The following is a 20,625-nucleotide window of genomic DNA, read 5'->3' on the forward strand; positions in this document are numbered from 1 at the left end:
CTATAGTTTGGATTGGTCTGATTGTTTCCATTTTTGGCAGTACTCTGCATGTGATGATGTTCCTTTCTGAGGGCATTGCAGCAGTTGTCACATTGTTCTACTGGTGGTGATGCCAAATTTAAACACTTGATTAGGTGGCATCTGCCACATTTCTCCCTTGTAAGGCACCTGTTTCCTTTTGTACTGTTGGGGTAGAAGAATTTCCTCTACCCTTCAAGGTCCCTCTAGCTGGACTAAGAATCGAATTGACATGAGACAAATTAATAGGAGAAAAATCAAATTTAATATTGTACTTAAGGGGAATCTACACAGACATGGAAATTCTAAAGATAGGCAACGTAATGCTAATATGAGTTAAAGACCAGGGGAGGGATCTGAGGATACAAAGGGGAGAAAGACCATTAGCAGGAAGGTAAAAGGAAGTATTTGGAAAACAAAGGTTTTTTTAATTAAGTAGATAAGTTTCTCAGGTAAAGAGGAATCTGTTAACAGCTCTCTTCCTAGAGGAGGCAGTTAAGGGGGAGGCAAAGAGCTTTTCCTAAATCTGCTGGGTTTTGATTGCTTTTAACTCAATGTTCATGCCAAAGTGGCCTATCTTGGGGAGACTTACCCCTGGCCCTCACAGTACTTAATTGCTGTGATGATCTGATAGGGATTTCAAATTAGTCTTTGTGTCCCTTACACTTAGCAGGATCCCAAGATATGGTAATTGGTCAGTCAGTGAGTGACAGAATGGGTAATCAAAAGTATATACTATAGTACAAGTTTTAGAGGCAGTCAGTCTGGTTAATTTCCTAATCTCAATCCAAGTTCAGGCATCTTTTCTCTTGGCTCTCCAAGAAAAATACAGTTCTCTTCTTGTGGGCTTTTCCCTGCCTTTTAGTCCCATTGTTCGAAAACAAAAACCTCTTTTCGCTTTGTCTCTGTTTTCTCTGGTGCCTACAGTCCAGATGCTGGTTTCATCTTATTTGCTTTTTTGACCAGAGTCTTCCAGTTTCTTAGGAAAACAGGGACTTCCTGTACATCCATAATCAGTTGTCTGTTATGATGGCTTAGTGCAGCTTTCTCTGGAATACTCTTCCATTGTTAATGGCCTCAGCCATATGGGGTGGAAACTAAGTAAAGGAATCTAGATACCCACTTCATACTGTAAGCAGTCACTTCAGCTGCTCTGGAGCTTTTGTTTTTGTTTTTTCCTTCCCTTGATCTCTTACCTCTTCTTGCTCTGTGCTCCAGCCACATTGGCCTTCTCTTTCTGTAAGTCCTCAGAGATGCTGCCTTGTCTATGTTACGTCAGCCTGCAATGTTCTTCAGATACTCGCTCACTCTTCTTGACTTTCAGATTGCAGTTCAAATGTTACCAAGATAGAAAGGCCCTTGAAAGACCCTACCTAATTCCATTACCATTATACTGCTTAATTTTCTTCCTAGTCCTAGTATAGTCTCGTTTTCTCTATTTTAATTAATTAATTAAAGATTTTATTTGAGCGAGGGGAGAGAGAGCGAGCGAGCACAGGAGCAGGGAAGGGGCAGAGGGAGAAGCAGACTCCGCACTGAGCAGGGAGCCCGATTGGATTCGAGGCTTGATTCAGGACCTTGGGGATCTTTACCTGAGCTGAAGGTAGACAATCGATTGAACCACCCTGGCTCCCTAGTCTCATTTTCTAATTTATGCCATTACTATAGTGTTGTTTCAGGAAGGCAGATTTTTCTAGTTTTGTTCCATGCTGTCTGGAATAATGCCTATATGGAGAAGGCACTCAAATATTTGCTGTTGGAGTGGCTAAATGGTTGACTGAATATTGTTTTTTTTTTTTTCTGTCCTTTGCTTAGTGCTTTTGGTAATCATTGCGTCTCCTATTGCTTGTGGCGTGACAGTTTTCATTCAGCTGTTCTGTGTTTTCTCATTGTCTCTGCTGCCCTCAAAACAAGAAGAGGAACAAAATAAGTGATTAACTGTTTTATTATAATTAAAAATAATTGTAGAGGCACCTGTGTGGCTCAGTCCTTAAGAGTCTGCCTTCGGCTCAGGTCATGATCCCTGCTGAGCGGGGAGCCCGCTTCTCCCTCTCCCTCTGCATGCTGTTCCCCTACTTATGCTCTCTCTCTGTCAAATAAACTAAAAAAAAGTGAGATAAAAATAATGGTAATTTTTATAAAATAATAATGATCATCATAATGATCTTTAAAAAATAATAAAGATCTAGCCAAGTGTCCTTTTTCTCATAGATTTGTATACCTAAAAGGAGAGTGACAACTACGTGTGCCATGTAGGTGTCTGATATAAAACGTATTTGGGTATGATTAATTGATCACATAGAGATCATGGTTTATGAAATCCAGTTACTTTGCAGTAGATGGGAAACTTTTTTTTTTAAAGATTTTATTTATTTATTTGACAGAGAGAGACACAGCGAGAGAGGGAACACAAGCAGGGGGAGTGGGAGAGGGAGAAGTAGGCTCCCCGCAGAGCAGGGAGCCCGATGCGGGACTCGATCCCAGGACCCTGGGATCATGACCTGAGCCGAAGGCAGTCGCTTAACCAACTGAGCCACCCAGGCGCCCTAGATGGGAAACTTTTTACTCTGACTTTGGCTCTCTGTTTTGACTAAGGTTAAGCTCTCCACCCCCCTTTTTTTGATGATGATATTGTACTTGTATTTAGAAAGAGACTGTATTTTGGTGAAAAAAAGCAAGTTTTCTTTTTGTTTACATGAACCATCTGTGTTTTTATACCTCTTATTTTCTTACCCCTCCTTCCTCCCTCTGCCTCTGTCCTCAACCTGTTTACATTTTTGCAGAAAGTGGCAGGCTTGGTGGGAGGGAATTTAGTAAAATAGGCATGTGTCAGAGTGAGTCTTAATTATGAGGGTTACCTTTTTTTTTTTGACAGCTAGATTTGAGAGTTGAGATTCCAACAGCTGTGTTAACTCTGCTTAATGCAGATGAAGCCTGGCATCCTTGATACTGCATGGAGTAATCCACAGTCCTGTATCTTGTGCAGTGTGACAGTTAACCGTTACTGTGGGTACTTTTAATTTTAAAATTTCCTGATTTGCATTTAAATGAACCATCTTAACATTGCATTAACTTAACCTTGCTGTTAAAAAAAAATGGCATCAAGTAGCAAGGTAAGGATATTCTGAAGCTTTGGAGCAGACAGGTTTTAAGAATGATGTGGCTATTCTTTTGTAAATGAACATTTAATGTCTTTAGAGAAGGTATGCAAGCTCTCTGCATGAATGAGGCAGTTTGCCAACAATCAACCTCCTTGGTTCTGATAGAACTATGCTTTTATTTTCTGCTTGTTGCGTCTCCATTTCTATCATAAAGATTGCTAGTCAAACGCCTACATCTCTGCCCCTTTCTGAATTTATAGCAAACTTTTGTATAATAGCCAGGATTGCTATTTATAAATAAGGTAATGAAGACTGAATAACTGCAGTTTAACTTTCTATTTAGTCCCACTAGGCATGATCCCTTCTGGAAAAACCTAAGGTTTCTGTAATTCATTAAGATTGGCTAGCTCTAGTAGGTTTTGTAATACATCTTGTGAAGGAGTGCTCTGTAAGTTAATTGGAAAACTAGAAACTGCCAAGAGTTTAAAAGTTATTTGTTTAGCTACTCTAAACAATACCATTAATTGTAGAGAAGCACAAGATATAACTAAGATTAAGGCAGGGGCTTTGTCTTGGTAGGCTTGTAAATATTTTAAAATCAGTTTGCATAAATTCAGTTTGACTAATACTGTGTCTGCTCTGCATAAAGCTGCTTGCCAGCAACTTAAGGGATATAAAGAAGCATAAGCATAGTTACTATCCTTGAACTTAAAATATAACTAGGAAGACCACAGGCTAAACCTGGGAGAAATTGCATTTAATAAATTAATTCAAAAGCTACTGAGAGATAACATAAATGACAGGAATACTAGAATTTTAGTCCTGGAAGGACTTGGAGCCTAGAATTCAATACCTTTCATTTTATAGATGAGAAAACTGAGAATCCAGAGAGGTAACATGACTTGCCCAAGGTCAGAGAGTAAGTTAGTGACAAAGCTGGTACCAGAAGGCATGTTCTTTCCAGAGAACATATTCTCATTAGATTTTAAATGCTCTACTTCTACTTTCTGAAATCCTTCTTGGGTTGGTGTCACCAAAAGCATAAACTGGCTCTGTGGTATAGTTTAATAATGTTCGGCATCACTCTTGGCAGGGCCTTTGATTAAAGGTGCTGCACAAGTCAGTCTGCTTCCATCATGGTTATTGAAAGACTTGAAAACAGACTGAATGGTTTCTCAATTTTCAAGTGTCAGTATATTTCACGTTTTTCAATGTGAGTGAGTGATTGAGTCCTTTGAGCAGCAGCTGGAGTCTGGTGAATTTTTATGGGGACATTGGAGACCTCCTCAGAGATACTACTTAACAGGATGTAAGAGTTCTGGAATATAGAACTGGAAGGGGCTTTAGGGGAGAACTTATTCATTGGTTGCGAAGTCTTGACCAACAGGGCAAACAGTACTCAGACGTTTTTGTTTGCCCTACGCAGTGGTAAAATATTTTGGAATGAGTTGCTAATACTAAAGTTGTGAGGCTTCACATAAAAATCTGCGTCTCTGGGTCTCTTGAAAAAAATCTTATGATCTGCCACCCCTACATCTGCATGATAAGAGTGCCTACCTGGAGCTAATGGACAGCTGGGCGCATGCTTTCCCCATTTACCTGTCCTGGTCTCTCCTAATGATCTTCCTAAGAGGTCAGGTGTCATTTGCAACTCATTATTGTTCTTACACTTTGCCTTTTTTTTTCAAGTTAAGAAAGTGGAATTATTTCGGACCCCAAAGTATCAAAATAAAAACAAAAGACCAAATAGGGGGTTTTTTTGAGAATGTTTTTATTATCAGCAAGTGTACAAATCTTCAGGGTACTCTTGTTCTTTAAGCCAAAAAGCTAGTTTTTCTTCCAAGTTTCAGAGAAACTTTTTTTTTTTTCCTTTCTTTTTCTGACTTGGTCTGCCAGATCTTCACAGGCTTACCTTGCACAACTTCCTTTCCCCTCCTTCCCTGTGGTATCTAAAACAGCCTTCCAGCTCATGGCTTCCTGCTGTCCTGAGACTCTTGTTTCTCAGCTCAGGACTCTCATCTTGGTCCCCACTTTTGCTCATGAAGGAAAAGTGGGCCTGAGTTGTGGATTCTAAAGCATTAGGAAAAGGGGCTCCTGGGTGGCTCAGTCAGTTAAGCATCTGACTTTGGATTTTGACTTAGGTCATGATCTTAGGATCATGAGATCACATCCTGCGTCAGGTTCTGAGCTCAGCCCAGAGTCTGCTTGTCCTTCTCCCTGTTTTGCTCTCTCTCTTTCACTCTCTGTGCTCTCTCTTTCACTCTCCAATAAATAAAATCTTAAAAAAAAAAAAAGTATTAGGAATGCATTTGTGCCGTTTGGACCTTGATTTGCTGGTTTTCAAAAGTTAACAAGTCCTCAGGCCTAGTCCCTTTCCCTAGGGCTAACTCTCCTTCCCTGGGCTCCTTTTCAAGAAAACTTCTTATTTCAAGAAAAAATGGAAGAGTTTATTTCTTTGGGAAAGTGAATTGTTACTTTGTTTTTTTTGTGATTATTGTACTTGTTTAATAATTAAAACACAAATGTGACCACATGTCTACTTGGAACCAGCTTCACTTATCTCTTGGCACCTTCCTCTACTACCCTTGAAAGGTTTTGTGTTTTATTTGTATTGATGCAGTGGCTATGAAATGTTAGGATACAGGAATGCAGGGTCCATGGGGCAAATCATTCCTTCTGAAATGTCGTATCTGTGACATTTGATGACATTTGCTTTAGCTGTTGTCAGCCCTTTAGCAGTCTAGAGCACTCCATCTCCTAAGGTTTACTGGGCTGATCAGTTTCGTGGACAAATAACCTTTAAAAATCAAAGTGTAGGCCTGACATAATGTAAGTGTAGAGAGCAAATTTGCCCACTTGCAATGAAGCAAATTTCTTGGAAACTGGCATTTTTTGTTATCAGATTAAGCAAATCCAGATTTCTTTTGGCATCCCAGTGGTTCTAGGATGTTTTGATGCTTAGATAAATCTGTGGAATGTTAGATGATGCCTTCACTAACGTTTTCAAAAATGTCTAAAGGACCTATTTGTGCCTCAAGAATGCATTTATGGGAGAAGACACAGACATTTTTATATTAAAGTTGTTAAGAGTGGGCTAGTTATAGGCATGTGCATTTCTACCTTGTCCTAGTTGTCATTTTAATGTATAAAATTTAAGTGTTGATGTTGCTTTCTGTAGAGTCTAGAACTGTGCTGTCTGATAAGGTAGTCACTAGTGACTGTTCAACATTAATTAAAATGAAATAAAATTAAATCAATCCCTCAGCCATACTAGCCACATTTCAAGACATCCTTCTCCCTCTTCTATCTCCCTCCTTTCTCTCCCTCTCCTCTTACCTTTTTCCCCTTCGCTTCCCTCTCTACTCCTGCTCCCTTCTCCATTCTCCTTCTACCCCTCACTCTCTTTCCATCTCATCTACCTTCATTTCCCTTTCTTCCTGTGTCTCTTCTTCCTCCTTCCTGCCCCTTTCTTTATTCTTCCTACTCTCCCATCCACTTTCTATTCCTCTCTGTATATGGAACATACTTAATGCGTTATGTTTTTTTGAACTATATGAGAGTAAGTTGCAGACATCATGTCCATTACATGCAACAAGGACATAACTACGGTATAACGATGAAAATATGCAAATTTGATACAACACTATTACCTAATTTAATTTAGAACGTACTTAGATTTTATAATTTGTCTCAGTTTTTTTGTTTTGTTTTGTTTTTTTCCTTCAAGTACAGTTTCATTCCAGGATTACTGCATTTAGGTGTCATGTCTCTTTAGCCTCCTTTAGTCTGGAAGAATTTCTCAGTCTATCTTTGTTTTTCCAACCTTCACATCTTTGAGACTGTAGCCAGTTATTTTGTAGACTATGCCTCACTTTGAGTTTGAGGTTGCCTTATGACAAGATTGAGGCTATGTAGTTTTTTTTTTTTTTTAAGATTTTATTTATTTATTTATTTATTTGAGAGAGAGAGAGAGAGCACATGAGAGGGGGGAGGGTCAGAGGGAGAAGCAGACTCCCCGCCGAGCAGGGAGCCCGATGTGGGACTCGATCCCGGGACTCCAGGATCATGACCTGAGCCGAAGGCAGTCGCTTAACCAACTGAGCCACCCAGGCACCCAAGGCTATGTAGTTTTGGTAGGAAATACCAAAGTGTTGTTATGTCCTTCTCAGTGCATCATATCAGGAGGTATATGATGTCAGTTTGTCCTATTATAGGGGATGTCGATTTTGATCACTTGGTTAAGGTGGTGTCTACCAGGTTTTTCCACTTTAAAGTTACTATATCCACCCCCCCCATCAGTAAATAATCTGTTGGGAATTACCATGAGAGTATGTAAATAATCAGTTTCTTTGTAAACTTTCAACCACTTGGTTTAGCATTCAGGATGCTAATCCTCATTCAAGATGATTTCTTGACTGAATCGGTTATTATTATGATGGTTTCTAAATGGTGATTTTTCTAGGGGCACCTGGGTGGCTCAGTCGTTAAGCGTCTGCCTTCGGCTCAGGTCATGATCTCAGGGTCCTGGGATCGAGCCCCGCATCGGGCTCCCTGCTTGGTGGGAAACCTGCTTCTCTCTCTCCCACTCCCCCTGCTCTTGTTCCCTATCTCGCTGTGTCTCTGTCAAAAAAAAAAAAATGGTGATTTTTCTAAACCTGTTATTCCTCTACATTTATTAGTTTCCTATTGTATGGAAGAACTTCTCCTTTATTCTTACTAGCCTGGGTTCTCATTTTATTGAGTGGATCATAATCTGTTTAATTTAGTTTTCAGGAAAGCCCTCTGAAGGTAATGATTGTGTTTTTTTTTTTTTTTTAAATGTTCCAAATGTGATGGGTTTATTTTACTCTGATGCAAAACCAAAGATTACACTACAGCACAGAGACCAATATATTAAAAGGTCATGAAAAAGTGGTGTGGGACATGCGGAACGTGATGTACAAACTGGAGGATCGGGTCATTTCCTTTGTAACACAACACTACATTGTTGCTGAGGAACACATTTAAAATAACACTGCAGAACTCATCTGAAATGTGGCACAAACATGACATCTTCCAGGCATGCATTCAAGTACTCCCTTAGGATGGACTTGCGATCTCTAGATTTCAGTGTGGGGAGGATTACAATCCTTTGGAAGAATAAAAAGTTCACACTTTTGAAATTTCACGGAATTTTAAGGCCAAAACATAGTGGGTTCTCTTCACCTCCAGGGACAAATCAGATGCTTTACTCAAAACCACATTAAGCTTCTAGTTCAAATCCCAACCCAAACTTGTGACCTCCTCCATTGAAGTTCTTCCCATCGATTAAAGCTGATAGGGTCAGTGTGACACCAGGCCAAAGCATTTGAGTATAACCCAGTCCAATCAGGCTGGCATTATTTACTTTAGCAGATAGAGAAGTTCTACAATCCAGCTTGTATTTAGCAGCAATGCCAAAACAGGTATTGTTCCTGCCAGCCGTCCAAGCAAGGTTTATTGACATTTCAGTCTTCTCGTTAACCTTCTGGTAGATAGACCCTCCAAATTCAGTGCCATCATTCACATGAGTGTGCAGCTGGAAATCTGCAGCCTTATAACCCAGGGCGAAATTATTCTGTGACAGTTTGGATTTGGCTGTGTCAAAACTCATCTGATAGCCAGCAAGCCAACCCTCAAAGGCTAACACAACCCAGCCATAGATGGTTGGTCCAGAAAAATCTCTATCAACATTACCGCCAAGACTGAAACAATTCTGTTTATAAGAGGCCTTCAGTTTTCCACTCTTCTTTCCTGTGTTCGGTACAAATATGGTATCAAGAGTCAGTTTCAACCCGTCAGCCAACTTAACTCTCCAAAGAGATTTCTGTTCTGAGAGTACATTTCTGGGTGAAGGTAAGTCCATAGTTACAGACCTTATATTTGGTCTCTAGGTTGCCTGACGCTTTCCCTGTATCAGTGTAAGCATGACCAGAAGTAGAAAATTCTACTCCACTACCATGCCAAATCCATATCCTTTATTGAAGACATCCTTGGTGGCCTTTCCTAGGTCACGGTAAGTCGGTGTGTTACACATCTCTCCAACCAGAGGGCCTGTCTCTGCTCCGCCAGGGCAACGCTGAAGGTCTTGATTGTCTTATTTTTTAAATGAGTAAGGAAGTTCAAAGTGGTTAAATGATGACCAACATACCTTTTGATTGTATTGTCCTCCTTACATAAAGATGTAAAGATTATAAAATGAAGATTCTGCTTTTTTAATTAACAAAAGTAACTTTTTCTAAATGCCAGTGTGATTTTTATAATATCAAAAAATACAGTTAAGCAAAAAGAATGTTAAAACTACCCATAATCCCCACTTTAGAAATAACACTTGTTGGGCGCCTGGGTGGCTCAGTTGGTTAAGCGACTGCCTTCGGCTCAGGTCATGATCCTGGAGTCCCTGGATCGAGTCCCGCATCAGGCTCCCTGCTCGGCAGGGGGTCTGCTTCTCCCTCCGACCCTCCCCCCTCTCATGTGCTCTCACTCATTCTCTCTCTCTCAAATAAATAAATAAAATCTTTAAAAAAAAAAAATAACACTTGTTAATATTTTGGTTTATACATCTATATATCTTTATTCCTCCCTGCAGTCATACTTTATATTGTTTTGAAATCTCTTTATCGTCTTCAATGGTATATTTTGAACATTTTCTCATAAACTTCTATAACATCTCCCTATTTTATTAGATGAGACATTTCAGGTATACAAAGAAGCTAAAAGGATAAATCTGAGAACACCCATCCACGTGTTCTCTACCTAGATTGAATAGTTACGAATATTTTTCGTAATTCCTTGATCTGTATATGTATATATTTTCTTTTGCTAAACTGTTTGAAATTTGCAGACATCTTTATATTTCACCCCTAAATATTTCAGCATTCATCTCCTAGAAATTGTCATTTTTCTGCATAGTCACAATTTCGTTATCACACCTATGAAATTGAGCAGTAATTCTGTAATAACATTTAATATTTAGTAAGTATTAAACACCGGTTTCCTTACAAACATCTTATTAACTTGTCTCAAACTGTTGTCTGAACAGGGTACATGTATTGCATGAGATTTCTTACGTCTCTTCAGTCTTTCAGTCTAGAATAGTCTTCTCACCCTCTCCCCCCGAGTACTGACTTTTCTGAAGAATTGAGGTTGTGTTATCTTATAAGGTACCCTACATTCTGGTTTTGTTTGTTTTCCCGTGGTGTTGCTTACCATGCTTCTGTATCCCCTATAAGCTTGACATTGAGTCTAGGCCAGATTTTTTTTAACCTGCAGTGAATTTGGATTGGAAAAATTTTGTCTTTGTTTTCACTATTAACAGGAATTTAGCATTTCTATTATTAGTGTAGATAACAAACTACAGTTTTCAGTTGAACCTGTAACTTTGTCACCAGTAGGAATCTCAGTGCTTTTCATATCTGCAATAATTACATTACCTTGAAAAATGTGCATGTTCATTGTTACTTTGAAGTAGTCAGACTTCTTGCTAAGTCTTATTTAATATTAATAAAGAAGCACATATATTACTGTATCATCCATTTGTTTGTAAAGTATCTTGATAACTAAATTTCAGTATATGTTTCCTTTGTAATCCTTTGGATTGTGTTTTATGCATTTGAAAAACATTGTGTTTTTTTTTTTTTTTTTTTTTAAGATTTTATTTATTTATTTGAGACAGAGAGAATGAGAGACAGAGGGCATGAGAGGGAGGAGGGTCAGGGGAGAAGCAGACTCCCCGCCGAGCAGGGAGTCCGATGCGGGACTCGATCCCGGGACTCCAGGATCATGGCCTGAGCCGAAGGCAGTCGCTTAACCAACTGAGCCACCCAGGCGCCCCCTTGAAAAACATTGTAAGAAAGGGTCTTATAGCTGCCCTATTCAGTACAGAAGCTGACAGGTGGCTCTTGAACAGGTGAAATGTGGCTTCTTTGACTAAGTGTGCCCTGAGTGTAAAGCAAATCCCGCATTTGGACACTTAATACTTATGTAAAATATCTCGGGGCGCCTGGGTGGCTCAGTTGGTTGAGCGACTGCCTTTGGCTCAGGTCATGATCCTGGAGTCCCGGATCGAGTCCCGCATCGGGCTTCCTGCTCGGCGGGGAGTCTGCTTCTCCCTCTGACCCTCCTCCCTCTCATGCTCTCTGTCTCTCATTCTGTCTCTCTCAAATAAATAAATAAAATCTTTAAAAAAAAAAATACTTATGTAAAATATCTCTAATAATTTAAAAAATGTGTTTATATGCTAAAATTTTTTGGATATATTGTGTACAGTCATCCATTTCTTTTTAATGTTGCTACTAAAAAATTGAAAATTACATAGATGGCTTACACTGTATTTCTGTTGGACAGACATTGGTGTTCAGACTTTACTAGACTGCCAAAAGGATCCATGGCATTGAAAAAGGTTTTGAATCCCTACATAGAGGCTTCAATAGACTCTAGTTAAGCATTTATTTTTGCTGTTGCTCAGCTACTCATTTTATAGTAACACTGAGGCTCTTGAAAAACTTTTTTTTTTTTCTTGAAAAACTTTTAAAGCTTTTTTTCATCAAGAGTACTTAATAGGTAATACATTTCTTTATATTGGGAGGCATATAATACCAGGTCTGTCATTAATAGTGATGCTAAGTTTAGTTATCTGTTTAAGAAGGTGGCCATTAGATGGCAAATTTGTAAAGGTATGTCTTGGCCTCTGTAATTAGTAAGTAACTTGTCAAGTGATACTTTGGCATCTTAAAGTATCCTGTTCCCCAGTAGCCTTTCACTTAATGGTGTTAACATCCATTGGTAATTGTTGCCTGAATCAGTTATTACACTGGGGCTTGCAAAATGGTCATTTTCTAATTCTATTCTACATTTATGATAAAGAAATTCCCTTTTTCTTTTGAGAATCTCTATGGTCATAGGATATCTTTCTATGTACTTACCTACCTGGCTACCTGTCAATCAGGCAGTTGCAGTCATCATGCTTTTTGATATTCAATTTGTCATAAATTGGCTGGTGGAGCCTTTGGTTCCTCTGTGTTTTGATAGGTTAGTCTTTGTACCCTTCTTTGCATTCTGCAGAATAGGATAGCTCAGACCTGAAGAGCCCCCGCCTCCCCTTTATGGGACGAGCCCTGGTTCCCTTTAATGGGAATTGGTGTTTAATAGAAATAAAGACCTGGGCAGGGCGCCTGGGTGGCTCAGTTGGTTAAGCGTCTGCCTTCGGCTCAGGTCATGATCCCAGGGTCCTGGGATAGAGCCCCGCATCGGGCTCCCTGCTCAGCGGGAAGCCTGCTTCTCCCTCTCCCACTGCTGCTCCCCCTGCTTGTACTCTCTCTCTGTCAAATAAATAAATAAAATCTTAAAAAAAAAAAAAAAAAAAAGACCTGGGCAACAAGAACACTTTTTTGTTTTTCCTAAATTTTGTAAACATTGTTTCTTAAGAGCAGCACAGTAATGTGTGGTTGGTTATGTGATTTATTTATTCAGGGAACTCTGAAATTTAGGTAGTTTATAATTTTTAATGATTATATGCAGTGCTGTTGTGAACATCATTGTATCCAAGGTTTTACATGCACCTTGATTTTTCATTTAGAATAAAATTCTAGAGGTAGAATTTCTGGGTCCTAAGAACATATTCTTTTAAGGTTTTAAATATCTATCAAGTTGATTGTCTAGAAAGTTTAGTGTTTCCTTCAGTTATGTGCCTCCTGTCTTTTTTTAATCTTTCAGGCACTACTTTTAGAAGCAGACACTAACTGTTGGTGTTTTCATTGAAGTCTTTTCCCCTAGTTTTAAAGCCTCTCTCTAATGGAAGTTTACCTTGATACTGATACATTGATAACTTGACTAAGTGCAACTTGAAATTTCTTCTGGCTATGAGTGATAATAGCTGTAGGTGCAGAGGGCAGTGGACTTAAGCATTATGTTTTAATAGAGTAAAAATCAGAATCAGGCCTTCATTCATTTTAGCTTTTCATCCTGATTCTAAGTTGGTGTGGAAAAAAAAAGTAGGAATGGCCTGGTGCCAGAGAAGCCCAAAGGGAAAGGGCTCTATGTGTTTGGGAGTGCCTCTTTTAAGTACCTCTGCTGTTTATAAGCTCAACATTTCAAAGTGTAAGAGGTCAGAGTTATCAGGCCCTCTTGTGCAGGCCAGTAGGAATTTTTTTTCCTATCTGGAATTAAGCTTTGCTGACATAAAAAGTCCTTTTTAAAAGTGGGAGAAGATTTGTTATATATTTCATGTTTATGTTTGATGTTTGCCTCACTTTGACCTTTTGTTTCTTTTTCAGAAATGACTTCTGTCCACGCAGGCAACATAAACTTTAAATGGGACCCTAAAAGCCTAGAGATCAGGACTTTGGCAGTTGAAAGACTGTTGGAGCCTCTTGTTACACAGGTAAGAATCTGCAAACAAATACATAGTTGTAATATGGTTCCATAGTAGTAGGCCTGGTAAACAAACACAGAGCAAATTTAGCTCAAAGCTTTAATTTGAGTAGTTGAGTTTAGGTTAATAGTATTTAGATGATTAGGCACCACTAATTATTTAAATATTGATGCATGCATTAATTTAACCATATAGGAGCATAGTTATTGCCATTTTCTTGAGTCTTACTGGAAATAATGGGGGATAAGTGGTATGTAATGCAACTTAACAAATATTTGTATTTTGTAGATCATTTCTTCATCACTTTTTTCTTGGAAGGTATAGGTTGTATTCAAGAAAGATGGGCTGTGAAGCCTTGACTGTTGTCTCTTTACCGTTCTTAACAGACTTTTCCTTGTCTAGGATCAGTTAACAGGTAACTTGAGGGTATAGGTTTGGTATGTTTTGTTACAAATATCAGTGTGATGCCATTTCATTAATTGTTAGCGAGTATTACAGATACATATAAACACGTATACATGCGTACATATATATATTTATATATTTTAATATATATAATGCAGAAGTGTGTGGTAAAACTCATGAATATTTACTTTCTTGAAGCCCATCCAGTATAGTTCTAAGCAGGTCTTTTGTGTGGCAAGCTATGCTAATAACAAATCTATAGTCATCTTCAACCTACAGATCATTTGGTATTATATATATTAATGATGGTTAACGTTTTGGGACTTAAAGCACCATCATAGTAGGCTACTTCGGGCAGTACTTCCTTTCTTTGTTAAGGACCTTTACTGATTAATTGCTGAGATTTGTTTGAATAAACTATGAAACAGAATCAGAGCAAGTTACCTTAAAATATTTTACACAGGTTGAAAACAGTGGAAAATGTGACGTCCACGTAAAGCTAGCAAGTTCATTGTTAACCTCTTTCTGGGACTTCATGATGACGTGTAGAGATGTCTAACATGTTTCTAATCAGTTTTTGATTTGTAAAATGAAACTAAAACCTAGTTATCATGTTTGAAAAATTAAAATATTTTTTGTCTTGCACATTGAGATAGCAAAATTATTTTGGCACCTAAATTTAGAGTATTGTTGCTATATATCTTAAATATGGAGAGTGCATGTTACTTGTTAATGCTTAGTGGAATTTATAAATGTGATATTTCATTTTGTTATGAATAATTTACTATTCCAATCTTTAAAGATGGTTGTCTTTCTGTTGTTTTCATTTTAATTGACTACAGTTTAATTTGTAAAAATGAAACTTTTAGGTCACAACTCTGGTAAACACCAATAGTAAGGGGCCTTCAAATAAGAAGAGAGGCCGTTCTAAGAAGGCCCATGTTTTGGCTGCATCTGTTGAACAAGCAACTGAGAATTTTTTGGAGAAGGGGGATAAAATTGCAAAGGAGAGTCAGTTTCTCAAAGAAGAGCTTGTGGCTGCTGTAGAAGATGTTCGAAAACAAGGTAGGTCACTATTGCTTTTTATGTAAAGAGAGGCGGGCTTGTCTAGAAAATTAATCGTTGAAGGTGACTTGTGGCCACTACTCTCATTCTTAAGCTTGCCAGTTGCTCAGTAACTTAAAATATTCATTTATGGGAGATGGATTAAGTTGTACTGGCTTCACTTTTAATCAGGAGAGACACTAACAAAGAAACATTGTGTTTGGAGAATCTGAATCCGCTTCTCTTGGGCATCCTAAGAGTTGAGTCTTAGAAATGTTCCAACAACAGTTTAATAGGACGTAAATGGGGCAGAAGTTTACCTTTCATCCTCTCTAATACCTCTTTTTAGTTCATGCTGTAGATACAGGGGTGATAAATGGAAAAATGTTCAGCCATTCTGAAAATACCCTAGAAGTTGCCTCATTCTGTCAGGCTGGTATGTTAAATTAGCCATGCATACTTGAAGTGGTTTGAGTTTGAAATAAAAACAAATCTGGGCTTAAAGGAATTCTGTTTTGGGGGAAACTCAGAATTAATAAAAAGTGGAATTGTAACCCACAGCTTGGCAGTAGTGCCTATTAGAAAAACTCGTTATTATGAAGCTACAAGTATGATAAGACTTTACACGTGGAACATTAAATTCTTGAAACTTGTAGTTTTGTGTTAAACTTCTTTTTCAGCAGGAGGACTTAAAGACAGGTTTTTGTGAAGCTGTTGGATATCAACTAAGGTGAACTGAGCTCCTACTCTGTACAGTTGCTTTACTGACCTTTGGGAGAACTTCACTGAATCTCTCATGGCTGATAGTAGTGTGCATAGTCCATTGGAGTCTTTTTTTTTTTTTTTTTTAAGTTTTTTTTAAATTTATTTGACAGCGAGAGAGAGAGAGAGAGATCACAAGTAGGCAGACAGGCAGGCAGAGGGAGAGGGAGAAGCAGGCTCCCTGCTGAGCACAGAGCCTGATGTGGGGCTTGATCCCAGGACCCTGGGATCATGACCTGAGCCGAAGGCAGATGCTTAACCATCTGAGCCACCCAGGCGTCCCAGTCCATTGGAGTCTTAATGTCATATTCATCCTGTGACAGTACCCAAAAAAGGGGCAGTGCCTTAAATGGGCATGCTATCGCCAATTGTTCTGAATGTGTGAACTAAGAACTTTGGTAAATATTTTTCTTAATTTTCAGGCTGAAGATAAATGTTTCTAATATTGTAAATGATGAAATTTAAATTCATTATTACTAACTGTAATATGGGTGGATGTATTAGTTATCTACGGCTGTCATAACATAAATTACTATAAACTTGGTGGCTTAGAGCAACAGTTCTGGAGGCCAGATATCTGAAATCAAGGTGTCAGCAGGATTGATTCTTTCTTGGGGGCTCAAGAATCTGTTGCATGTTCTCTCCTAGCTTCTCGTGTTTGCCAGCAGTCCTTGGCTTGTAGACTTGTCACTGCAGTCTCTTCCTTCATTGTCTTGTCACATGGCATTCTCCCTATGTGTCTCTGTGTACAAAGTTTCCTCTTAAAAGGATATCAAGCTTTGAATTAGGGTCCTCCCTAAATCCAGTATGACCTCATCTTTACTTGATTATGTCTGCAAAGACCCTGTTTGCAAATAAGGCCACATTCATAGGTTCTGGGTGGGTATGAGTTTTGGGGGACATTATTCATCCCATTAGAATGGGCTTTGAATAAATTTATTTTAAAGCAGTTAAATTGTCTAGTTCAAGACAATTTCTGAGTTTCTTGTTAAGGAAATCAGAATGGCTCTTATTTCATTGTCCTTTGAGAAAGTGTTCCCAGGCCTTTTTGCCTGAAAATAGTAGCACCTGATGAATTTCACCAAATGTTCCTTGAGTCTAGTAACTAAGATATTTATTTTGAAAATACATTTAATTGTTATAGGTAACTTTTAATTTCACTCTATATATGTTCCTTGTTTCAGAAGTTTCTCTGATGCAAATTTGTAGCAATCATGGCATAATACTTGCACCTCTTTCCCCCCCAAGCCCCCCACAGTTTTGAATGCATATCTAAATTTGTTTTCTTGTTTGTATTTATATCTGAGAAGATCTTTTATGTGGCTCTGAATCATAAGTACTTGTCTGTCCTAGGCCAACTTTGCAATTATTTATGATCATGATCTATTCACCATAATTTGCCTTCTCTCCTTGCTTTTTCTCCTTGAAAAATAAAAAAAAAGCTAAAACAAAAATATAACTGCCTCCCATCATCATTACTGCATCAGATATGAAAAGCTGAAGTGCCTTGCTTTTTTCTGTTGGCTTACTTTTTTTTTTTTGAGAATCTTAACAAGTGATGATGCAACCTCTCTCTTCTCATAAATAGAACAAAGTATGTATTATGAAAATGGTTAAGTGCGTATTCTTTAATCAACCAAGCCTTGTTGGTTATGTTGTTGAAGCTGTTTACTCATCATTTGAAACCCTGTAGTGGCATTAATATGTTTGCAGATTCTTTGACTCCCCTCCCTTAAAAAAGTGGAGCCTGACTTTGACTCTCTAAAGAATAGAATGTGGTAGAAGTGATATTATCTACTTTCAAAGCAAAGTCATAAAGAGAGTATAGTATCTGCCTGGCTCTTTCTCATGGATTATTAACTTTGGGGGAAGCTGTCAGTACCAGTTTCCCAAGCTTCTGAGTAAGCCACCTTAGAAGCAGATCCTCCAGCTCCAGTCAGGTTTTAAAAGATGCCAGCCCTAACCAACTCCAAATTCCTGACCCACAGAAGACTCAGGAGATAATAAATGTTTATTTTAAGCTACCAGATTTGGGGAGAATTTGTTAGGCAGCAAAAGATAATACAGACACCTTTCCCGGCCCTGGCTTCGTTCTGAGCACTTAAACGAAACTCCAACCTAAGTGCTCTGAATTTTACTGGTATATAAAACACAGACTATGATTTTTTAAAACATTTTATTATGTTATGTTAGTCACCATACAATACATCATTACTTTTTGATATAGTGATCCACGATTCATAGTTTTCGTATAACACCCAGTGCTCCATGCAGTACGTGCCCTCCTTAATACTCATCACGGGGCTAAACCCATCCCCCCACACCTTCCCCTCTAAAACCCTCAGTTTGTTTCTCAGAGTCCCTAGTCTCTCATGGTTCGTCTCTCCCTCCGATTTCCCCTCCTTCCTTTTTCCCTTTCTTCTATTGTCCTCCATGCTATTCCTTTTGTTCCACAAATAAGTGAAACCATATGATAATTGACTTTCTCTGCTTGACTTATTTCACTTAGCATAATCTCCTCCAGTCCCATCCATGTTGGTGTAAAAGTTGGGTATTCGTCCTTTTTGATGGCTGAGTAATATTCTGTTGTATATATGGACCACGTCATCTTTATCCATTCATCTGTTGAGGGGCATCTCGGCTCTTTCCACAGTTTGGCTATTGCGGACATTGCCGCTATGAACATTGGGGTGCATATGGCCCTTCTTTTCACTACATCTGTGTCTTTGGGGTAAATACCCAGGAGTGCAATTGCTGGGTCATAGGGTAGCTCTATTTTTAAATTTTTGAGGCACCTCCACACTGTTTTCCAAAGTGGCTGTACCAACTTGCATTCCCACCAACTGTAAGAGGGTTCCCCTTTCTCCACAACCTCTCCAACATTTGTTGTTTCTTTCCCTGTCCATTTTGGCCATTCTAACTGGTGTAAGGTGGTATCTCAATGTGGTTTTGATTTGAATTTCCCTGATGGCTAATGATGATGAACATTTTTTCATGTGTCTGTTAGCCATTTGTATGTCGTCTTTGGAGAAGTGTCTGTTCATATCTTCTGCCCATTTTTGGACTTGATGGTTTTTTTTGGGTGTTGAATTTGAGAAGTTCTTTATAGATCTTGGATACCAGCCCTTTACCTGTAGTGTCATTTGCAAATATCTTCTCCCATTCTGTGGGTTGCTTCTTTGTTTTGTTGACTGTTTCCTTTGCTGTGCAGAAGCTTTTTATCTTGATGAAGTCCCAAAAGTTCATTCTTGCTTTTGTTTCACTAGCCTTTGGAGATGTATCTTGAAAGAAGTTGCTGTGGCCGATGTCAAAGAGGTTACTGCCTATGTTCTCCTCTAGGATTTTGATGGATAAAACACAGACTATGATTTACCTAAAGCTTCACAGAGGATTTTAATAAAGTGGAGTTAGAATTCTTTGCATTTGAGTTTGTTGCTATCCACTGGGACACTTCATTGTTAAAGGATGTTATACGATTTCTTTGTTCTGAATCAATGTGAAGTACTTCTGTATAGTACACGTTTGCAAAAAAAATTTTTTTGGTAAAGGGCCAAGTAGTAAATATTTTAGACTTTACTGGTTATAAGGTCTCTGTTGACACTATTCAGTTGACACTATTCAGTTCTACAGTTGTGCTGGGAAAGCAGCTATAGGTAATATATAAACAAATGGGCATGGCTTTGTTCCACTAGAACTTACTTATAAAACAGATAAGGGGCCAGATTTGACCCATAGGCTCTGGTTAACTGACTTCAGATTAGGGTTTTCACAGAGTTAAAGATAGGAGTTTATGTTTTCAGTAAACAATTTATGTATTTATTTATAACACTTTGAGCCGAAAGTTAAGCTTTTTATATTTTTGAGTTTGTACAAGTGCTGTGCTTTCTGTGCAGTCATCATTAATAAACAGAGACTTAAATGTATACAGGTTTTCAGAATAACTTTATTTTCTTCTTGTTTTGCCCCGATTACATGAATAATAAACACAAATATTTGTGAGTACATTAAAACCTTACCAAACTAACACCGTCACTAGGTAAAACATTAATATGATTATACAGGGCCACCTTACCTCAAGGCCAATGCAGTGGACATGTGAGTCTCCTGTGGTAGATGGGAGCCAATTACCAATTGCATGCCATCCAAATTCTTGTGATCTAGGAGTTTCATTTTACTGCCCATCACCTCTAACTAGTTGTTGAATAACTACCTACCTTATGTGGGCTGAGGCATATGTATGCCTCTTTTTTGTGTGTGCTTTTTTTGGGGGGACCCTTTCCACCCCCATACCCCCCTACCCTGATTTGGTCATTCTTACCTTACACTTTTTCTTCCTAGCTCTTATCACAGTGGTAATTAGATAATTGGTTGTCTTCCCCTCTCTAGGCTCCAGTAGGACAGGTATCTGTGCTGGTCTGGTGACCATTCTCTCCAGCTCCTGTCATGGTGCCTGATCCGTGATAGGCACTTAATTGTTTAAAGAGGATAATTGACTATGTTCTCCAAGAAGTGTGTGAGAAAAGGCTCTTGTCTCAAAAATTACAATGAGTTTTCCTTCCCCGTGCCAAATGTAAATACAGGGGTAGGGTTGGAAAATCTTACCTTTAAAAAAAATTGAGATATGATTCATATAACATAAAATTCACCCCTTTAAAGCATATACATTGGTGGTTTTAGTATATTCACAGAGTGGTGCAGCTGTCACCATTATCTCATTCCAGAATGTTTTCATCTCCGCAAAAGGAAATCTTGTATTAGCAGTCACTCCTCATATATATATATACACACACACACACATATATATATATGTGTGTGTGTGTGTATGTATATATATATATATATAAAACAATACCTAAAAAAGAGTATGAGTGTATTTTACGAATCCTTGAATAGTGCTCTGATGAG

At 38.4% G+C, this 20,625-nt stretch overlaps 1 protein-coding gene and 1 pseudogene across 2 annotated transcripts in view; one reads left to right on the forward strand and one right to left on the reverse strand.

Moving 5' to 3' along the window:
* CTNNA1 (catenin alpha 1) overlaps nt 1-20,625 on the forward strand; it is a 183,670-nt gene that overhangs the window by 16,385 nt on the left and 146,660 nt on the right. For both annotated transcript variants that reach the window (XM_035014240.1, XM_035014241.1), the window contains exons 2-3: nt 13,412-13,518; nt 14,784-14,979. In XM_035014240.1, coding sequence (XP_034870131.1) covers nt 13,414-13,518; nt 14,784-14,979 — 301 coding nt within the window. In that variant the 5' untranslated portion in view covers nt 13,412-13,413. The remainder of the gene's footprint in view (nt 1-13,411; nt 13,519-14,783; nt 14,980-20,625) is intronic.
* LOC118016690 lies at nt 8,303-9,174 on the reverse strand (annotated as a pseudogene).

The sequence above is a fragment of the Mirounga leonina genome, unplaced genomic scaffold (genome assembly GCF_011800145.1).
Source record: "Mirounga leonina isolate KUSES-001 unplaced genomic scaffold, KU_Mleo_1.0 Mir_168, whole genome shotgun sequence".
Taxonomy (NCBI): Eukaryota; Metazoa; Chordata; class Mammalia; order Carnivora; family Phocidae; genus Mirounga; species Mirounga leonina.